This window comes from Artibeus jamaicensis, unplaced genomic scaffold, assembly GCF_021234435.1.
Source record: "Artibeus jamaicensis isolate MK-2021 breed Jamaican fruit bat unplaced genomic scaffold, CSHL_Jam_final scaffold_916, whole genome shotgun sequence".
NCBI classification, from domain to species: domain Eukaryota; kingdom Metazoa; phylum Chordata; class Mammalia; order Chiroptera; family Phyllostomidae; genus Artibeus; species Artibeus jamaicensis.
This window is the reverse complement of record NW_026522059.1, coordinates 181,499-203,389: the sequence shown is the minus strand read 5'-3', so window position 1 is coordinate 203,389 and position 21,891 is coordinate 181,499. Positions and strand designations below refer to the sequence as shown.

The 21,891-nt window shown below is 50.4% G+C and overlaps 1 protein-coding gene across 5 annotated transcripts in view; it reads right to left on the bottom strand.

The window, feature by feature from the left end:
• ARHGAP39 (Rho GTPase activating protein 39) overlaps positions 1–21,891 on the bottom strand; it is a 56,463-nt gene that overhangs the window by 4,385 nt on the left and 30,187 nt on the right. For 4 of the 5 annotated variants that reach the window (XM_037166498.2, XM_037166502.2, XM_053660986.1 and 1 more), the window contains exons 5-8: positions 13,479–14,850; positions 11,807–12,368; positions 2,739–2,831; positions 18–91 (exon numbers count right to left, since the gene is read on the bottom strand). In XM_037166498.2, coding sequence (XP_037022393.2) covers positions 18–91; positions 2,739–2,831; positions 11,807–12,368; positions 13,479–14,850 — 2,101 coding nt within the window. The remainder of the gene's footprint in view (positions 1–17; positions 92–2,738; positions 2,832–11,806; positions 12,369–13,478; positions 14,851–21,891) is intronic. The other variant, XM_037166500.2, reaches the window with a different exon arrangement.

Here is a 21,891-nt window from a genome sequence, read left to right as displayed (position 1 = left end):
CTGGGAGATGCTGGTACCTTCTTGGCTCCAGTCAGGGCTGCCTTCTGCAGCTTGTGGTAACAGTACTTGGCGTATGTGCTTATTGCCACACCTGGAAAAGAATGGATGCTGGTCGGCTTGCTGTGGATGTATGGGGTGCAGGGGCTGCTGGCCAGCCAGTAACTAAGAGAGGAAACAGCAAAGAGGGTGAGAAGAGGCAGCCCTACCTGAGCCCTGGGCATCCTGGCTGGCCTGGCCAGGTTCCTGCCTACCCCTCGCCCAGGGCAGGGGGTCCTCATTCTCTAGGGCTGTCCTCTGGAACAAAAATCCACGTGGAGAAGCAAGGGGCACTTCTTTCACCTCCAGAAGAGCTAAGCTGGAGAAGGAATCCCTCTGCCAACCCCCAACACCCCCGCCCCCTGGTCCAGGAAGAGCAGTTTGGGTATGAGACCTATTCTTTTAGACGAGTCAGACAGGACAGGACAGGGCCTGGGTCCCAGGACCTCCAAACTTCCAGCTCCCTTCCCCAACTGGCCATTTCAATGTGTAACAAGCCTGGAGGTACTCAGAAGCTACTGCCTTGGGCCAGCACTGAAGGCGGGTTGGGGCTGGCTGGACAGCAGGCCCAGATCTCCTGCAACCCTGGCCCCCATCAGAGGCCCTGGGTGAAGGCCTCAGCCCCCAGGATGCCCTGCCTGCTGGGTCTAGGGCTGCCTGGGTGGGGGTCAGGAGAGAGAGGCCCAGGCCTGGTCCATGGTGCAAACGGGATGAGTGTGGAGGGCGGCCTGTGTCTTGAGCCTGGGTGTTGTGGGGAGGGCAGACTTCGGGCTCTCTGCAGCTCCACGCTGGCAGCACAGCTTGTCCCTGGGGGGTCGTCAGGGGGGGGGGCTGGGCCAGCATCCTGAGGGCAATGACCTCAGGGACCTTGGCCAGGGGGCTCTGCAGATACAGAGAGGAGAGGGAGGAGGGAGAGGGGAGGAGACCCAATTCAGGTGGGTCTGGAATATATGGCACATCTTTCCTGGCCCAGGAAGAGGAAGCGCAAGGGAAGCAGCAGCAAGACAGAGGACACACAGTGAGGCCAAGCCCAGGGGGCCACAGACCAACGAACAAACAGATGGGTCGGGCTGCACTCTGCCCCAAGGAGCCTGTCTGCTTGCCCAAGAGAGCCTTTTAGACCCAATTCTCCAACCCACAGGTCTCAATCTTTTAAAGGAAGCAGTTCTTTGTGGACATAGGGATACTGGGACTCCAATATGAAAAACACAAACATGTTTCAGTCATGAAAAATCTGTTCATTTCTAACTTTCACAAAAGTTTTGTTGTTGTAAGGGGACTCTTTTTTAGAATCATCAAAATAAAAATAAACATTTCTCCTAGATGTTTAGAACCTAGAGAATCCATTTCAGGTCCCTGGGGACCCAGGCCCCGGCAGAGGAGGTCAGACCCCTTCAGCCTCTGACCAGGTCGACACAGCCCCTGGACCCTCTGCCACAGGCTGGTGCAGCCCTCGTGGGTGAGCTCTTGCTTTAGGAGAATGGACGATGCTTCAACAATGGGGCCCTTTGCAACAGGGACTTGCTGTCCCTCACCCTGGGGCACAGCAGGCCTACCTCTCCCTCAGGTGAGTGACTCCTGTCCTAGTCTTGGGGACCAGAGGAGATATGCACTGACCTCTGTCCTAGGGCCTCCTGGGTCCCAATCTTCTCCAATAGACTAGGATCTTAAGACCCTGCGGCTGCCATCTCTCAGCTGGTGACTGGCCAGGTGCAGCCATCTAGGCCCGAGTTTTCTCCTCTGCGAGACAGGGGCAGGAATGCCTGTCTCCTACGTGCTATAAAAGGCTGTTCTCTAGTCCAAGCCCACTGCCCCATCTGGCCTTGCCAGGGCACGCCCGTCCTGTTTTACAGGCAGGGAGACAGATGCTTGCAGAGGGGCAACAAAAGCAGCTCTCCTGGAGTCCATGCTGTTGCGCCAGGGTCCAGACCCTCCCCCGACCTGGGACCATCTCAGGCTGCAGGGTCCTGCTTGGCAGCTCCAGGTCCACAGGAAACTGACTGCTGCACCCCCAGCTCCACCCGGCTGCTGCTACTTGACTCGCAGGCATTGGGCTCAGGCCGGAGCTTGGGGCTCCTTCCCCACCTGTCCCAGACAAGAATGGGCCAAGGGCAGCCAGAAATCCTGGGTCTCAGCTGCCCGCTCCTCCTGAGGGCAGCCTAGAGGAAGGGCTGAGGTGGAGTGGCCTCAGGAAAAGAGCAGCAGGTTAAGCAGAGGTGCACCCAGGATGGGGAAGAGGGGAGGTGGGGGGAGTTGACCTGACAGCAATAGGACTCACAGCTCCCCCTGCAGGGAGGGCACAGCCCTGAATAGACAGGGCTTCCCTAGAACTCGGACAGGATGGGGTTCCTGAGTCAGGGCTGGAAGGTGCTTGCCCCCAAGGTACTTCCTCACCAAACACCTACCTGGGTGCCTCTTGCAGGCCCTGGCCAACTAGTCCTCATAACCCCTCCCCACTGAGAACCCAGCATGCAAGTTCAAAACTGTACAGAGCACCACAGAGAAAAGCACAGGGCTGGTGTGGCCTCTCCCAGGAGCCTGTCAGGGACAGGGCCTCCAGCCTGCTCAGGATGAGGCCACAGGCCTGATGGTTAGTGCCCCGCCCTCAGCCCAGAAGTGGTTAGAAAGAGGAGGTCAAGTGGCCGAGGCCGGAGAGCAGAGCCGTGCAGACGCAGCGCACAGGCCGCAGAGAGAGGCCCTACCATCCGGCTCCTCAACATAGGGCTTGGGTTTCTTTCTCAACTTGGACTTCTTCTTAGTGTTCCTTTCCAGGAGTTCCTTCATGTGCTGTGTCACTGGGGAGCAAACAGAGCTGTGAGGACCATGAACACAAGGCTGGAGCAAGTGCCCACTTGGTCCCCGTGGGGCTGGAGAAGGCCCCTGGGCCTGCTGAGGCTCAGCCTGGTCAGCTGCCAAAGGGTTGCACCCCTATGACATTCCTCTGGGAAGGTGGGGCCACTAGCCAGTGCCCAGCTAGGGACTGCAGGACCCCAGCTCAGGAGTGCTGGTGTGGGCAAGTGTCCTGTTAAGTGACTGCTTCCTGCTCACACTCTGGGGACAGGGTGTGTACTCATACGGACCTGAGGTAGTGTGTACAAGCCGAGCTACGGGGCTGGGAGGTGCTAGAGGCCCTCTGAGCAGGTGTGGGAAGGGGACACAGCCACCTCAGGACCCACCAGCACAGGAAGCAGGGGTGCACCCCTTCTTAAGTGGCTGTACCCTAGGCTTGCTCCTGAGCGGCTCTGGACATGCTGCCGCCCCCCCCCCCAAACAAAATACCTGAAGTTGAAGTGGACCCTTTGCTCCCCGTCCATACGAGTTGTCTAGGAGGAGGTCACAGCACAGGCCACTCTAAAGGTCAGAGTTATGCTCCACTCCCTGACAGTGGGCCACCTACCTCCTGCACGGGAGACAGCTATCCAGTCATTTTTTTATATCAGAATGAAAACACAGATAGTTTACATTTAAGGTTTTCATCTGATATGACTTTCTTTTGTTGAGAGAGTGCTCCAGCTCGGCACTGGGAGCTCTTTCAGTGGCTCGGTGTCCTGCGATACACCCGGTGTCCCTTCACCCTCCAGCACGTCCTCACTTTGGCACCGTGTGTGTCCCCTGCACCAGCTCTGGAACTAGCAGATGCTCCAGGGAGCTCTGGTTCCTTTGAATATAAAATGGTGTTAGAAATCAAGGTCTGGGTGCCAGGTGTGCTCACTGCTTTTGGGGTGCCACCGATTCCGGGTGCTTATGGCTGACATTACAGAAAAGACATGTTATGTCCCCGTATATATTCATATAAGTATTTCTGTCCTGATTCCTCCCACTTTGACTCATCACCACACGGATCCCGCCAGCCTCCTTGTCCTTGCTTGTCTGTGACTTTGTTCATCTTTTCATTCTCTTAATAGTGTCTTTCGAAAAGCAGATTTAATTATGAAGCCCAAATTTATCAATTTTTTTTCTTATAGTGTTTTAGGTGTCACATATCGAAACCTTTGCTTAACTCAAGAAAACAAAGATTTTCTTCTGTGTTTTGTTCTAGAAGTTCTGTAGTTTTATATTTTGGTGTATGATCCATTTTGAATTAATTTTTGTACACAGTACAAAGTATGGGTTGAAGCTCACCTTTTATGCATTTGAATACCCAACCACCCCAGCACCGTTTGAGGAAACCCCCCTCCTTCACTGTGCCCTGCTGGCCCTCTCTTTGCCTTCAGCCAACACCATGTTCTCCTGATTACCGCATCTTTTTTTTAAAAAAATTTTTAATTGATTATGCTGTTACAGTTGTTCTATTCCCCCTTTCATTCCCCTCCACCCTACACCCCCATCCCCACCATTACCCCCCCTTTAGTTTATGACCATGTGTCTCAAGTCCTTTAGATTCTATATTTCCCATGCTATTCTTGCCTCCCCTTCTATTTTCTATCTACTGTCTATGCTACTTATTTTCTGTACCTTCTCCCCCCTTCTCCTCCTCCTACTGCCCCTCTGCTGTTGCTAACCCTCCTTGAGATCTTCATTTCTATGTTTCCACTCCTGATCTAGCTGTCCTTTTAGTTTGCTTTCGTTTTAGGTGTGGTTGTTCATAACTGTGAGTTTGCTGTCCTTTCACTGTTCATGTTTTTTTAACTTCTTTTTCTTAGATAAGTCCCTTTAACATTTCATATAATAAGGGCTTGGTGATGAACTCCTTGAATTTGATCTTATCTGAGAAGCACTTTATCTGTCCTTCCATTCTAAATGAAAGTTTTGCTGGATAGAGCAATCTTGGTTGTAGGTCTTTGGATTTCATGACTTGGAATACCTCTTTCCAGCCCCTTCTTGCCTGTAAGGTCTCTTTTGAGAAATCAGCTGACAGTCCAATGGGGACTCCTTTGTAGGTGACTGTCCTCTTAGCTCTTGCTGCTTCTAGGATTCTCTCCTTCTTTTTAATCTTGGCTAATGTAATTATGATGTGCCTTGGTGTGTTCCTTGTTGGGTCCAGCTTCTTTGGGACTCTCTGAGCTTCCTGGATTTCCTGGAAGTCTATTTCCTTTGCCAGATTGGGGAAATTCTCCTTTATTATTTGTTCAAATAAGTTTTCCACTGGCGGCTGTGCCTTTCCCCCTTCTGGTACCCCTATAATTCGGATGTTGGAGCCTTTAAAGATGTCCTGGAGGTTCCTAAGACTCTCCTCATTTCTTTGAATTCTTGCTTCTTCACTCTTTTCTGTTTGGCTATTATTTGCTTTCTTCTGGTCCACTCCATTGATCTGAGTCCCAGTTTCCTTTTCATTGCTATTGGTGTCCTGTGCAATTCCATTCATTTCAATTAGTTTTGCCTTCATATATTTGTCTAATTTGTGGCTATAATCAACCAGTTCTATGAGGATCCTGATCACCAGTGTTTTAAACTGTGCGTCTGAGAGTTTTGCTATTTCTTCATTGCTTAGATCTATAGGTTCTAGGGCTTTGAGATCTTCTTGCACCATTTTTGGTCTGTTCGTGACCTTTAAGTGTGAGAAGCGGCGCCTTGGACTCCCAGGTCGCTGGGTTGTGACGCTGTATGTGGGGGCGTGGTCAGAGCGGGGAAAAGGCGACCCCCTCTGCTGTTTCGTGCCGCTGGGTGAGGAGCAGAGGCTTAGGTAGTTCACCTGGGCCGGGCCACTCAGAGTCGCTGGGTTATGACGCTGTATGTGGAGGCGGGGTCAGAGCAGGGAAATGGCGGCGCCCTCCACTGCCGCTTGCCGCGGGGACCCACCGGGCCCGGTCCAACCGCCCACTCCCTCGCCTGTCTGCCCGCGCACAAATGCGTGACCACAGTCAACACGCAGCACCGCTCCCCCGCTGTCTCCCCCGCGGTTGCTCGCCTGGTCGCTCGCTGTCGCTCACTAGGTCCAACCCTGCGCCTGGATTCCGCGCGCCTGAGTCTGTCTGACCGAGTTTTCCTGTGCAACCCTGCTTCACCAGCCGCTGCCGCTGGTTTCGCCCCTTACCAGTCAGGCTGAAGAATTTGTTGTTAACGGACTTCCGAAAAGTTCAATTTTCCGTGTTCTGGCTGTGTTTTCTGTTGCTAATACTTAGTTGTCTCTAAACTTGGTTGTGTGAGAAGGCACGGCACATCCACCTATGCCTCCATCTTGGCGGAAGTCCCTGATTACCGCATCTTTAAATCAGTCCTGAAGTCAGGTAATGTCAGTCCTCCAACTTCGTTCTTTTTTCCCCAAAGTATTCTGCCTATTCTAGGTTCTTTGCATTTTCTATGAATTTTAGAGACAGCCTGTTAATTTGTAAATTTTTAAAAAAGATTAAGATGTAGATTAGGATTGAATCTACAGAACAATCTGGGTAGAAGTAACATCTTAACATTCATAAACATGGTACCTGTCTTCATTAGTTCGGGTCTTCTTGACTTTCGGCAATGTTTTGTAATTTCAGCATGGGAGTGTGACACATCTTTTGTCAGATTTACCCATTTATCAATTTTAAACTTATTGTAAATGATATTTTAAAACATCTACTTCCAATGGTTTGTTGCTAACACAATGAAGCATGATTTTTATATTGTGCAACCTTGCTGAATTCACTTGTTAGTTCCAGAAGTATTTTTATAGATGCCATAGGATTTAAAAGAAAAATAATTTATTTATTTTTAGAGAGAGGGGAAAGCAGGGAAAAGAGAGGGAGAGAAACATCACTGTGTGGTTGCTTCTCATGTGCCCTGCACCGGGGACCTGCACTGCAACCCAGGCACGTGCCCTGACTGGGAATCAAACCTGTGACCTTTCGGTTCATAGGCTGGCGGTCAATCCACTGAGCCAAATCAGCCATGGCAGGGTTTTGTACATAGAGACTGTGTTGTCTATGAGTAAAGACAACTGCATACTTCCTTTCCCGTTTGGATGCCTTTCGTGTCTTTCTCATGACTCTGCCCTGGCCTGACCCTCCATCACCAGGGGGCACAGAAGTAGGGAGGGGAGGTCTCTGCTTTGGTCCTGATCCTAAGGAGAAAGCAGCCAGTCTTTTACCTTCCATGGAATGTTGGCTGAGGATATTTTGCTGACCCTTTTTAAGTGTCCAATTCAGTGGAATTAAGAACATTCACAATGGCCCTGGCTGGTGTGGCTCAGTGGATTGAATGCTGACCTGCAAACCAAAGGGTCACCAGTTCAATTCTCACTCAGGGCACATGCCTGGGTTGCGGTCCAGGTCCCCAGTAGGGGGGATTTCAGAGGCAACCACACATAGATGTTTCTCTGCCTCTCTCCTTCCCTTCCCCTCTGTCTAAAAGTAAACAGTAAAATCTTAAAAAATTTTTTTTTGCTCTAGGTTCATGATAACAATTTGTAGTTTTCTTTTTGGTAATTTTGGTGTAGAATGAGTTGGGAAATATTCCCTCCACTTCAATTTTCTAGATGAGTTTAGAAAGAACTGCTATATAAACGATGAAATATTTGGTAGAATTTACCAGTGAAGACATTTGGGCCTGGGACTTTTTGTGGGAAGATTTTTTAAGCACCAATGTAATTTCTTTAATATACTAGAATATTAAAAACCATAAAAACCTTAAACTAATGTCTTTAGATATATGACTTTTCTGTTTATCTATTTCTTATTGAGATGATTGAGTTTATATCCAAGAAATTTAAGTTGTTTATAATGTATCCTTAATATGAACATCTATTGACTCTGTAGTGACATCATTTCCCATTCTTGATATTGGTAATTTGTGTCTTCTCTATTTTTTAAAAAATTTTTAAAAAGATTTTATTTATTTATCTGTAGAGAAGAATGGAAGGAGAGAGGGAGAGAAACATCAATGTATGGTTGCCTTCGTTGCGTCCCCTGCTGGGAACTGGCCTGCAGGGAACCGGCCTGCAACCCGGTATGTGCCCTGACTGGGAATCGAACCGTGATTGTCTGGTTCACAGGCCCGAGCTCAATCCACTGAGCTACACCAGCCAGGGCTTTGTCTTCTCTACTTTTGTTCTGATCAGTCTGGCAGGTGGTTTATCAATTTTACTGATCTTCTCAAGAATCAGTATTTCATTTCACTGATTTTCCACATCATTTTTCCATTTTCTTTCTATTCTGATTTTCATTATTTCCTTTCTTCTGCTTATTTTCAAGGTAATGTAATCTTTAAAAAAATATTCCTTAAAAGTAGAAGCTGAGGTCATTGACTTCAGATCTTATTTTCTAACACAGGCTACAAATTTCCCTCTAAAAACTGACTTGGCTGCATTCTATATATTCAGAATGTTTTGCTTTTACTTTCTTTCAGTTCAAAATACTAATTTACTTTTTTATTTTTATTTGACCCATGGGTTAGTCAATAGTACATTCTTTAGTTTCCAAATACTTGGGGATTTTCTAGATATCTTTGCATTACTGATTGCCAATTTAATTCTGTTGTGGTCAGAGAGCACACTTTCTGTGACTTACATTCCTTAACATTTATTGATACTTATTTTGCAGCTCAGAATATGTCCTGTTTTGCAAATATGGCTGGGATTTGAGTGCAGATGCTCTGGGTCCAAAATCTGTGGGTCCATGCTCCACTATAGCTGCTTTTTTTCTTTAAACAGATGTTCAACTAGTTCTTTTGTTTTCAGCTTCGAGGTCACACTTTCCAAACCACTGTTCGAGGAAAATGGCTCCACCCACTACTGAGCTTTTAAGGGATTTCTTCCTGCTTCGGCTTCTGAGCTTTCCTTCGGCCTGCCTGAGACCCATTTTCTTGGTTTGCCAAGTCAGTTTTCTACGATGTGTCCATGTACTTTGCTTCTCAGTTTCCAAAACATAGTTCTTCTTTCTCCATTCTCTTTGTCCTCGAAAGTTTTAATTTTTTATTGTGATAAATATATATAACATAAAATGTATCACTTTTAATTGTGCAGCTCAATGGCATTAACTACATTTATTTGTTGTGCAACTATTACCACATCTGTCTACAGAACTTTTTCATCTTCCCAAGTGGAAACTCTGTGCGCAACGAACAACTCTGTTTCTCCCTCCCCTAACCCATGGTAACCACCATTCTGTTTTCTGTCTCTATGAATCTTACTGCCCTGGAGGCCTTGGATGAGTGGAATAAAACGGTATTTGGTCTCCTGTGACTGGCTTCGTTCACTTAGTATGATTCATTCATGATATAACATGTGTTGGAATCCCTTCCTTTCTGAGCTTCAGTAGTAACATTCCATTGTGTCCATGGCCACTTGGGCTGCTTCCACCTCTTGGTATTGTGAATACGCTGCTCTGAATATGGGTGTGCAAATGTCCTTCATGTCTCTGCTTTCAATTTTCTTTGTGTATGTACCTGGAATTGCTGGATTTTACGGAAATTTTACATTTAACTTTTTTTTTTAATGAATTGTCACTGTTTTCCACAGTGGCTCCATCAATTTATATTCCCTTGTGAGGTTTTATTTCTTTTAAAAATTTCTTCACTGTTCTTTTACCAGAAGTTTGACATTGAATCCAAGTAAATGCACGTGTTCAATCTGTCTGTACTTGGAAGCCCATAAGTACGGGTGAGGCAGGAATGTGTGAGCGGTAAGTGAAACCCCCAGGGCCTGCAGATCTGTAATGTGCTCCTTTGCAAAGGAGATGGCAGAACTACAGTTTGTGTGTCCACCACCAAGCGTCCTGCAGTGTCTGGGTGAGCACCTGCTGAGGGTGGTCCTCGGAAGACAAGCTGTGAAGTCACCCTGCTAGTGAATGGCATACAGGCATGACCATGTATGAGATGAAGCTAAGCTGGGGGGTGGGAGGACAGGTGAACCAGTGTTTACTGTGTGGTGTCCTGGTTCCTGAGGGTGGTGACCACACAGTAGATACCACACACACACTGGCAGTTGAATCAAAGGCTTCTGAGGCCATCACCAGCAGCATGGTCTAGGGTAAGATGCCCCACATGGGAGCAGACAGATTCAGCTCTGTCCTTGCAGGCACTCCTGACGTGGGCTGCAGTTCCCTTTTTCTGAGCGGAGGCTGCAGTCTCCTGGGCTGATGGGGCCTGCCTTACCAATCAACCAACACCCATGATCTTGACATGAGCTAGTGGGAGGCAGCTCCGTGCTCATCACTGAGCAGGACCTGTGGCAGACACCCACTGGGAGTGGGTCTCAGGGCTGGGGAGAGAGAGCCCTATGCCATGGAAGTGAGACCAGATCCCATAGCCCAGCAGCAGCGTGACCACAGAGGCCCAGTCTCCATTTGCGGGCCCAGGGCACACGGTGCTCTGAGACCACCTGGGCCTAGGTGCTATGGCTGCCTAGGCCAATCTGATTCCCTCTCACATCAGGCTGCCAGAGCATAGACATTAGGACAAAGATGCACAAACTTCTGTGTCAAAAGAAGTGTCCTGTTGGACCCCCAAAGGGGCCTGGAGGCCAAGCTCCCAGAGGAATCCCTGGCAGGCAGGAATGGCCCTGGAGGCCTCTGACCTGTCTGTGTACTGCTCACTCATACCTTTTACCATGGTAAGCACTCCCTGGCCTCAGGGTTGCATGCTGAGCAGTGGACACATTCTTCTAAGGTTTCAACTCAAAGTAGTGACATTGTAAAGCCCTTGGGAGAGGCTGAGCTGGACCATGAGCCAACAAGGGCCCACCTGCTCCTGGAAAAGCCCAAGAAGCTCTAGGCAGAGCCAGGCTGCCCACCAACCAGCATGGCTGCATGTGCAGGGAGCTTCCTGGAGAGACCTGTCTGCTGCATTCATGATTTGGCTTCAAAACCTGCACACCTGGGTGAAAATCTCATGGGTCCCAGGATCTGCTTCTAAACAACTGACATGATGGATGATGCCTGTGCTCCCCCCAACCGGAGGACCCAGCACTGTCCCGCCCTGAAGCCCCATCACTGTGTACACACATATGCTTGCCCCCCACACCTGCACTGGGTACATGGTTACTCCTGCAGAGCAGGCTACGGTATGTCTGACTTATAGGGCACATATGAGTGTGAGTGTGTGTGCACATATGTGTCCAGACACTGTTTATGGCCCTGTCCTTGTGCTCACTCTTCCTGGCCCAGGACTTGGTTCAGCCATTTGGCTAGCAGCACCGTGGCCTCAAGTCCAGGCCACGTCTATGTCCAGAAGAACCTGGTGCATGGCCTTTGGGAGCCTGGGGTGGAAGCTGGCCCTGCATTTGGCCCCAGGCAGCTGTCAGCAGGTGGCTACCTGTGCTGGTTCCAACCTCTGACCACCATGGGCAGCTTAGAACCAGCTCAGCCTACAGCACTTTCACAGCCTGCTGGTGATAAGGCCAATCCATGCTATGGTCACCATGGTCCTCCCTGCTTTCAGGAACCCTCCTCCAGGACCCCAGTCTTCTTTCCAGAACAGACAGCCTGAGCCAGGACAGGGTGGCCACACCCTAGGCCAAAGGAGAGCTGAAAATGAATACAGCGAGGGCACACTGGCCACTGTGGCCTCCCTGCCCTGGTCAGGCAGGGCAACCGGACACAGTGAGACTAACTGGCTCAGACACAAATGCTGTGCATCTTTGTCCTGGTCCCCAACCTGTTGGCCTGCAGCCATGGACCATGCAGCTCTTCTCAGGGCCTCAGTGCCAAGGAGAGGCTCCCTGAGGACCCTGCATCCTAGTGGAAACCCAGGATGTGGCCTTTGGGAGACATGCGTATTTGCTTAGAGGTACTGCGCCCAACCTCAGACACCTGCTGCCTCTGAGAAGCTGCCCAGTGCAGGCCAGGAAGCTCTCAGTTTCCCTTACCTGGCTGGTGGCACAACCCGGGGTGCCAAGGGCCTGGATGCTGGGCCTTACCTTTGGTGTCATTGACGGGGTCCATGTGCCGGTAGATGTAGCCCTCCAGGTAGGAATGGAACTTGGGTGTGGGTGGGAAGAAGGCCAGGCAAATGGCCATGAGCTCCCAGCCACGCGATAGGCTCTCCAGGCGGAAGTTCTCAGTGGTCTGCCGGCACAGCTGGATGTATAGCTCGTCCCGCAGGCCCTGCATGCTCCAGCCCTTGGTTGCAATCTCCAGGGCCACGTGCAGTGGGTCTGCCTTGGTGCGCCGGTCGCCCATGTACATCTGGATCAGCTTGAAGATCTCGCATGCTTCCTTCTTCACATGGCGGTCACTGGTCACAATCATGGGCTTCTTGATAGACTCGCTGCTCCAGGCCAGCATGTTGGCGATGGATACCTTCCGCCGGAAGAGGCCCTGTGTGTGCTTGTTGAAGTGTTTGGAGGCCCAGTTCTCGATGTCAGTCTCCGAGGATGGCTTGCGTAGAGTGAACGTGGGGAACACACAGCTGGCACTGGGCATCACACTGCGGGTCTGCCGACTGCTCTCGAACTGGGCACATGTGCCGAGATCCTCGGACTGGAGAGGACAGACGGGCCGTGAGGGTGTGGGGGCCCTACCTGACCAATCCAGGTGAGAGGCATGGCCCCCCTTCCTGGTCCCAAGGTGCTGGGCAGGGCTGTCAGATAACCTGCTGGTAGGGAAGGCAGAGCAGGAACACTTGCTGGGTGCCCCGGGGGTGAGGCCAGGCCTGCACCTCCAGCTCTGTGCCTCTTTGTGTTCTACCAGTCTCATCAAACGCACAAGCATCCTCCCCATGCAAGGTTGTACAGGGACCCAGAGAGGCCCCCCTCCCAGTTCCTGAGACCAAGGGATGGGGGGCAAGAGGAAGCCTCCTGTGTTACAAGCCATGGACAGAGACTGAGCTCTCCAGGTCACAGGGCCACTAAGGCAGCCTTGTGACAGGGCACACTAACCACCCAAGGTCATTGGGTCATTGGGCACTTTTTCCCTGGCAGGGCTAGGTGTGGACACGAGGAGCCTAACACTGAGAGGCATCCTGACTACCAGCTCGAGCAGATGCCAGGCTATACGCTTTCACAGCAGTTTCATGAAGTAGGTCAGGAGATGAGAATCAAAACATCAGCCCATATCAAGTTCTAGGCACCGAGTTCCCAGCATGCGAATTAGACAGAAGGTGTACAGAGGCCCCAAGGGCCTGACCATGGTCTATGCCTGGTGCTTCCTTGGGTGGACGCATCTGGCCAGGCTTCTGCTTCAGCCCCTGGGCCTGAAGCCACTGGGGGCCGCTGAGGACATCTGGCCCCAGAGTCGGTGTTGGGCTCCCTGGTACGGGAGCCTTGTTCAAGAAGGGCTCTGAGCAATCCCAAGGGCACCTGATGCCCCACCTGCACCACACCTCACCTGAGAGACCGACCGTTCACAGGTGAGAGAAATCTCAGGCTCAGTGGGTGGGCATGCTCACCCATCTCCCCTGCCTCCATGGTCTGGAATCAGGGAATGGCCTCTGACCCCCAGGTGACTTGCCAGATCCTGGCCGAGGGGGCCCTGCCTTGGGGGAGTCCCTGTGGGTATTCGCTGCCTGTCTACATGGCCACCAGCAACAATTTGGAGCCACCACCTGCCCCACCCCTGCCTGGGGCCCTGGTACCAGCTGTGTGTCCCTACCTGTGAGGGGTGGAGGTAGGGCTCAGGTGAGGCCAGGTTGGTCTGCACGGAGACACTTTTCTCGAGCAGGATCTGGGGGAAGGCGAGCCTCTCCAGGGCGCCCCTCTGCCAGTGCTTGCTGCTCTCCTGCTGGGCCAAGGCCTCATCCTCGCTGAAGGCCCGCACCACAGGCCCAGGCATGGGGAGCGGCACGGCCCCATCACTCTCATAGCCTGAGCCGTCCTGCTGGGAGTCCCAGCTGCCCCTCTGCTTCATGTGGAAGTGGGCCTGCTGCGCCTCCCAGGCCAGCCTGGCCTGCGCCAGGAAGGGCTCAGCCCCACCCCGTGCCCCGTCTGCCTCGCCTGCCTTGGCCTCTGCATGCTTTGGGGCCAAGCTGGGCCCACACTTGGGCCGCTCCTCAGCCAGGCACTGCGGGAGCAGGTCGCGGTCTCCAGGGCTGTCAGTGGATGAAGCGCTGGGGGCATGGCACAGGGAGGGGTTCCTGCTCTTCCTCTTGCGTGTGCCTGGGGAGTAGCCTGTTGAGGACATGGTGTCCTGCTGGCTAGACCAGGACATGGTGTCGTCCTGGGCCTGGGGGAGCGGTGAGGGCGGAGGGGCGTGCCGTGGCTCAGGCCCCTCCATGCTGCTATAGTCCCCGGATGTGGTCCCCAGGCGCTGGTCCCGAAGCAGGCAGGGGCTGGGTTGCAGGGAGAGCGAGCCCCCTCCGGGATTGGGTGTGTACTTGTGCCGTGGGCCTGCCCGCAACCTGGGACTTGAGCCGGCCTGCTCCACATAGACTAGCTGCCGCACGTACTCCTTGCCTGCGGGGCTGTACTCCAGGCTCAGGAAGCGCTCTGGGCACTTTTGCCGGGTAAGCACCAGCTGCTGAAAGGGTGAGGTCGAGGTCTGCTTGGGCGACTGTGGGAAGGGCACCGGCTTTCGGCCTGGAGACCGCTGGGGTGAGCCGGCCTGGCAGGCCCCACCAGCCTCACACTGTACGTCCATGGGGGGCTCATCGTAGATGGGGGCCTGGTACTCAATGGGGGGCTCCTCATAGAGGGGGGGCTCATAGGCATAGCGTGGGGAGGAGGGCTGTGAGTCACAGGCAGGCTTGTGGGGCTGGGCCAGCAGTGGAGAACAGCTGCCCAACTCAGCCCTCTTCAAGAAGGGCGATGGCCTCCGCTCGGGGAAGAAGACTGAGCCGTCTGTGTCCGGGGTAAATGTCTGCAGGCTGGGTGAGTGCTGCCCACCTGAGGGTCTACGGGAACGGCCCCCTGACTGGCTGTCCAGGGGGTACCCATTGCCCTGGGGGGAGAAGAAGCTGGGCTCCCGGTCAGCCACTTTGATGAGCATGCGCTCCTTGGTGCCTGAGTTCCACCGGAGGGAGGAGGTCCTGGGGGGAGGGGACAGGCACAGGTTACCTGGGGAGGTCCTGTAGGGGGTCAGACGCTACCTGGTGGCGGCAGTCTGGCCTTGCTTGCCAGCCTGGACCCATGACCCACCCACCCATGACCCACCCACCCTGGCCTCACGCATGTCTGGAGTCAGGGCCCAGAAGGCCTGGTCATTTCTCATCCCCCTCCTCGCCACCCCTCAGTGGGGGCTGGGAGTCCAGTCCTTATACAGGAGGGCTCCCTATAAATGACCAGTGTGCCCTTCGTTGCTGGAGCCCCACAGAGCTGCCCTCCCGTCCTGAGGGCTCCCCTCATTTGGACTGCTGCCCAACACAACCCTTCCCACTTTGGTCCCAGCCAAGCCCCATGCACAGCACTGCTTCTATAATGGAGAGCAGGGGCAGCCTCCCTGACTGTGGATTTGATAAGAGTATTTCTCTACAGCCCTCACTCAGCACTGGCCCACGCTCCTACCTGAGGAAAACCAGCATGCCTGCCCCCGACCCTGTGCATGGGCATCCTGGCCCTTGTTTTCAACTCCATAGCCTCCTGCAAGCTACTAAAAGGCTGTGTCCTCCTGTGACTGCCTACACAGTTGGCACTCTGCACCTGGACAGAGAGGACAAGCTGCTCCCCTGTGCCTGCTAAATCCAGAATTGGACTAAGGGCACCCACAACCCGGGACCACACTAGGCTTCTTTCTGAGCCTCACTTGCTTGGTAACAATACAGGCGACAGTACCTTTGGAATGTGGAGGGCAGGTACTCAGACTCAAGGCCCACACTGCGCTCTGTCTGCCCAAGGTCAGCAGGGCAGCACTCCAGGGACAGCACCTGGAGTCCAGGAGAGATGGCAGGGCTCACCTCTAGCCACTTGCTCAACTCACTCTTGGCTGCTTCAAGGGAAGTTGCATTTCCCTTCATGACAGATGATTTGAAGCATCCTTCATGTGTTCATTTGCCGTGTCTACATCTTTGGTGTCTAAGTCTGGCCCACTTTTAAATCTGGTTGTTTTCTTATTGTTGAGTTTTAGGGTATCTTGGATAAATCCTTTATCAGATGAGTCTTTTGCAAATACTTTCTGTCTGTGACTTCTCAGACAATGTCAGTCACAGAGCAGAAGCATTTAATTTTAACAAAGCCCAGGTTATTAATTATTTCTTTCATAGATTGTGCCTTTGGTATTGTATCTAAAAAGTCAGCAGCACATCCAAGGTCCCCTAGGTTTTCTCCTGCGTTATCTTCCAGGAGTTAAGTTTAGTGTTTTACATTTAGGTCTGTGACCCATTTTGAACTAACTTTTGTGATGGGCATAAAGTCAGTATCTGGTTTTTTTTCCAATTGTCCCAACACTATCTGTCGAAAAGGCAGTCTCTGCTCCACTGCACTGCCTTTGCCCTTCTCAGAGATCAGCTGACCGTATTTATGAGGGCAAATTTCTCAGCTCTCTTCTTCTATTAACCCTTTTGTTTATTCTTTTTCCAATAACACATTGTCTTCATTATGGAAGCTTTCCAGTAAGCCTTGAAATCAGGAAGCACTGGTCTTCCCATTTTGTTTTCCTCGTACATTGTGTTGGCTATTCTGGGTCTTTTGTCTCTTCATATAAATTTTTGAATCAGTTTGTTGATATCCATAAAATAACCTGCTGAGACTATTTCTAAAATTTATTTACTTTTAGAGAGAGAGAGAGAAAAACATTGATTGCTGTTCCACTCACTTATGCATTCATTGCTTGACTCTAGTATGTGTTCTGACTGGGGATCAAACCCACGACCTCGGTCTATCAGGATGACACTCTAACCAACTAAGCTACCCAACCAGGAGGGCCTTGCTAGGATTTTAACTGAGATTATATCAACTCTATAGATCAAGTTGGGAAGAAACGACATCTTAAAAATAGTGAGTTTGCCTATCCATGAACATGAGTCACTTCTTCATTTATTTAGCTTTTCTTTAATATCTTTCATTAGAATTTTGCAGTTTTCCTCATATATATTTTATATATTTTGTTAGATTTATATACCTAAGTATTTCATTTTGAGGGTGCTAATGTAAATGGTATTGTTCTCTGTTTTGAATTCATCTTGTTCACTGCTGGTATACAGGAAAGCAATCAACTTCTGTACATTTACCTGGTACCCTGCAACCTTGCTATAATCACTAGTTCTAAGAGTTTTTTGGTCAATTGTTTAGGATTTTCTACATAGATGATCATGTCATCTGTGAACAAACATAGTTTTATTTTTTTCCTTTGCAATCTGTACACCATTTACTTCCTTTCCTCGTACTGCATTAGCTATGGCTTCCCATACGGTGCTGAAAAGTAGGGGGGGTAGAGGACACCCTTGTGAGTCGTGATCTCAGTGGAAAAGCTGACCATTAAGCTTGGTTGTTCTCACCATTCTAACCATTAAGCATGATGTTAGCTACAGGTTTTTTGTCAATAAGTCTTTTATTAAAAATATTTTTTATTTACTTTTAGAGGGTAAGAAAGGGAGAAAGAGAAGGAGAGAAACATCAAAGTATGGTTGCCTCTCACGGGTGCCCCCCACCAGGGACCTAGCCTGCGACCCAAACATCTGCCCTGACTGGGAATCAAACCTGTCACCCTTTGGTTCTCAGACTGGCACTCAATCAACTGAGCCACACAAACCAGGGGGATTTTATGTAGATATTCTTTATCAAGCTGAGAAAATTCTTCTCTAGTCCTACTTTATTGAGAGGTCACCCCTCCCCATCATGAATGAGTGTTGCATTTCATCAAGTGATTTTTCTCCATCTGTTGATATGATCCTGGATTTTTTCTGGACTTTTGATATGATGGATTGTATTAATTTTTGCATACCTTGGATGATTCCCACTTGGTTGTACTTTATCATTCTTTTTAAACTTTGCTGAATTTGATTTGCTGATGTTTTGTGAAAGATTTTTTTATCTGTGTTCATAAGACAAATTAACCTGTAGTTTTCTTTCCCCACAATGTAAATGTAGTTTTACATTTCCCTGTAAATGTCTTTGTCTGGCTTTGGAATGAGGATAATGCTAACCTCACAGAATGAGTTAGGAAGTATTCTTTCTGCTTGCATCTTTCTTCCAAAAGAGATGTAGAGAATTGGTGCAATCTCTTGCATAAATGTTTGGTAGAATTCACCAGTGAACCTATCTGGGCTTGGTGCTTTTTGTTTTGGAAGATTATTAATTATTGCTTCACTTTCTTTAACACATATAGGCCTATTCAGATGACCTATTTCTTCTCGTGTGAGTTTTGGCAGATTGTGTCTTTTAAGCAATTGATTCATTATACCTAGGTTTTCAAATTTGTGTCTACAGATTTGTTCATAGAATTATTTCATTATCTTTTTAATGCCCATGGGCTCTGTAATGATGTTTCCTGTTTTGTTTCTGGTATTAGTAACTTGTGTCTTTTCTCTTAGCCTGACTAAATACTCACTGATTTTACCAATGATTACAGATTTTTATCAATTATTTCAAATAAACCAGCTTTTTGTTTTATTGATTTTCAACACTGATTTCCCACTTTCAGTTTTATGGATTTCTGGTCTAATATTATTCATTTTACTTTGTTTTGGATTTGCTGTCTGTCCTCTTAATTTCCTAAAATGAATGCTTAGATGATTGATTTTAGATCTTTCTTCTTGTCACTGATATAAATTTCCCTAAGTACTAACTTTGCTGCATCCTAAAAATTTTGGTAACTTGTGCTTTCATTTTTACTTCAAAATATTTAAAAATGCCTTGATTTTTCTTCTTAGTCTATGAGTTATTTAGAAGTGTGTTGTTTGATCTTCAAATATTTGGGAACTTTTCCAGTTATTTTTCTGTTACTGAATTCCACTGTGGTCTGAGAGCAGATATTGTGTGATATCTGTTCTTTTAAATTTGTTAATATTTGTTATATGGCTGAGAATGTGTCCTATCTTGGTAAAATCATGAGTTTTTTAAACTGGCATTTAATATCTTGTACATATAAATCATATTTATTAAAGTCAGTGTCCGGTAACTCCAAAATATACATTCCTCTGGGTCTGTTTCGATTTTTAATCAGTTCTGTTAATTTTAGACTGAAATTCTGGTGACTGTGTATGCAAGACTGTAGAGATCATTTGGGCCTCTTGATTTACTTTTGCTTCTGCCAGGCAGCCGAGTAAGGGCAGATCACCTGCATCCCAAGCTGACTGGAAGTTGGGCTGGTCCACTTCCTCTCCCCCTGTTCCTCGTGCCAAGGCAAAACGTGGAGTGTTCACTGGGGCTCTTCTCTGGGCTGCTGGACTCTGTCTGGATTCCCAGCCCTGTGGAACCACCCTGAGGGCTGCTCAGTTCTCTGCCTCTTGACTGTCTTGAGGGGCAGGTATTGTCACTGGGCTAGGCTGGGCTGCCCTGATCTCCAGACTTTGGCCCTGGGGTCCTTGCTATTCAGCAGATCTCTGAGGACTTCGGGGTGATTTTGTCTGTTTGTTCTTGTTGTGCAGGTCAGTTTCAGATAAGTTAGTCCACCATCACAGAAACTGAAAATCCCAACATCTTTAAGACACCAGTAGTGCAGTTTGATCCCTCTACCTCTGTCCTCCGATTGTCACTGGGCCATTCAGGACAAGGGCCCAAGTCCTAATTACTTGGAGTGAGTGAAGTGGCTTCTGGAGAACAAAGGCTGGAGACAGAAGCTCAGGGTGAGGGAGGGCCCCATGCCACTGTGAGGCAGCCTGCTCCCGGATGCCTGCACATGCCCCACCCAGCACAGGCAAGATCCGACCCCGCTGGTCAGTGCCAGTGCCCAGCAACTTGGCCTCACCACCTGAGGAGTCAGAGAGCCGCAGGGCTCAAAGTGCAAGCTCCCATTCCTGGGGATTCTGTTCCTGGTTGCTAGAGGCTGCTCCCAGCCTGCTGCTCACATCAACCAGGCAGAGCAGAAGGTGGCAGGGTGCCAGGGACCAGCAAACCCTGAGGGCTGGCTTTGGAGTTCAAAGATCTGGGACTGAACTCCAACCCATCACTCCCTGGCTGTGGGACTTGGGAATATCACTAACCACCTCTGTCTCAGTGTCTTCATCAGCTCCTGTGAGGATTAAATGACATAATTTGCAAAGTCCTTAGTTTACTGCCAACGCAGGAAGCACCTAGCAAGGGGAAACCATTACTTTTCACATCTTCTTACCACTCAGCAGATTCGGCTACTGTGTGAGGCCTTGCATGGTGGCCAATGTACACAATGATCCCTGCCTGGTGAAGTGTGCTGAGGGGTGTGGGCTGTCCCACTGGCCTGTCAGTCATGAGCCATCAAGTCGTGCTGCAGGACGAGGAGGGTGGACAAGAGTGTCAGGTGGAGTCTAGAGCACATGAGAGGCTGCCGGTAAGAGGACACCCATTCCAGGACCTGAGAGCAGTTACATCTGGTCCAGGCAGACACGGGAGAGAACAAGGCAGGAGGAAGCTTTGCAGCCTTCCCCTCCACTGGGCTGGGGGCAGGGGCCAGCATGGCGCCTCTTCCATGCCCATGTACCTCCAAGAAGTCTTTCATTTGATCCTCCAGAAAGGCCTGAGGTTCCTGTAGGCTCCATGTCCCAGATGGGCACGCAAGGCCCAGAGAACCAGAGACGGTCCTTGGTCCCTAAGAATCATGCTGCAGCCAAGACTGCCTGCTCGTGATGAGTACATCAAGTCTCTGGTCTGATGAGGCATCTCTTGCAGCCTGTCCCTCCACGGTGCAGGCAATGTCACCTGTCTGGTGATGGGCAGACCCACGGGCCTTTCCACAACGTCAGGCTCTGCACACCTACCAGTCCCCACTGCTGTGTCCATCCTCAGGGATTCCTCCATGAACCCTTACAGCTGGTTTCCAGGTCCTGCTATCTGCTTCTCACCCAGAGTTTCTCTAACTTGCCCCTGCCCCTTGGACCACTGAGCAGACCCTTTACCTGGTTCAGCCTCTCTGGCCTGCCCTCGGACCTCTGTGTCTTTACAGCTCCCCAAACCCAGGAGACCTATCCTTCCTGTTCCCTAATTATCTGTCCACTCTGCTGGGGTGGAGGCATGCAGGCAGAGAGACACCACCAGTCCCTAAACAAAAAGGGCCAACTGCCCCGCTATCCCAGGGGAGCAGAACCTTCACTGCCTCTAGAGATGCTGGAAGACAGGCAGCAAGGGTGCAGGTGGGCGCTGAAAAGGCAGCACAGAGACAAAGGTCTCCACTTAGGGTAGGGCATTCTCCCCAGGGGCTGTTTCAAAGGCAGAATGGAGAGCCCCCCACCAAGCCAAAGCTCTGAAAAGCTGCTCTGTAGTGGCCTCCTGAGCAATGTGGCTGCTCTGGGAGTGACACCCGGACCTGACCCCCCCACGCCTCAGAGGAAAGCCTGCGCCAGTGTGCAAGTGCAGCCCCCAGAGGCATACTCATACTCACACTCAGCGCAAGAAGCCACACATAGGAAGCAACGTTTGAAAACACCTTAAACCTCAACTGCCCTGCAAGCCTTCAAGCACAGGGATGCCTCCCCGTGTCAAGCTGGGCGGGTCTGCTCACTGCCACCCCTGCCCTGCTCAGTGCAAAACCTGGGTGGGTGAAACGGGCTGTGCCTAGGCAGGCTCCTTCTCACAGGCCCTGTGCACAGTGCCAGGGAAGGGTGGTGGTATCTCTTCCCCACTCCATCTGTAAATGTTAGCTTCCCCCATTTTTCCTGCTCTGAACGACGGCATCCACTCCTAAAAGAACATACTGTTCCCATGCCAAGCCCAGCTGGGACCCGGGATGGCAGGGCCAGGGCAGCACTTGCAAAGACCAGGTGGACAAGTCTGGGGACCCAACCTGACCTGCCTCTGAGGCAAAAAGGTTTCTAGTGCTTGATGTGACCAACACCATCTTAAGAAGCAAGTTGCTCTCAGTGACAGCCTGTTCACCCTGGAAGAAATGGGCCCATATCACCTGAAAGGAATGTCCTTACAGAGATAAATGAGCTCATTAAGTTCCACACTCCCTCGGAATACACAGCTCTTAACAAGCACATGCCACTCAGCTACAGCCACCT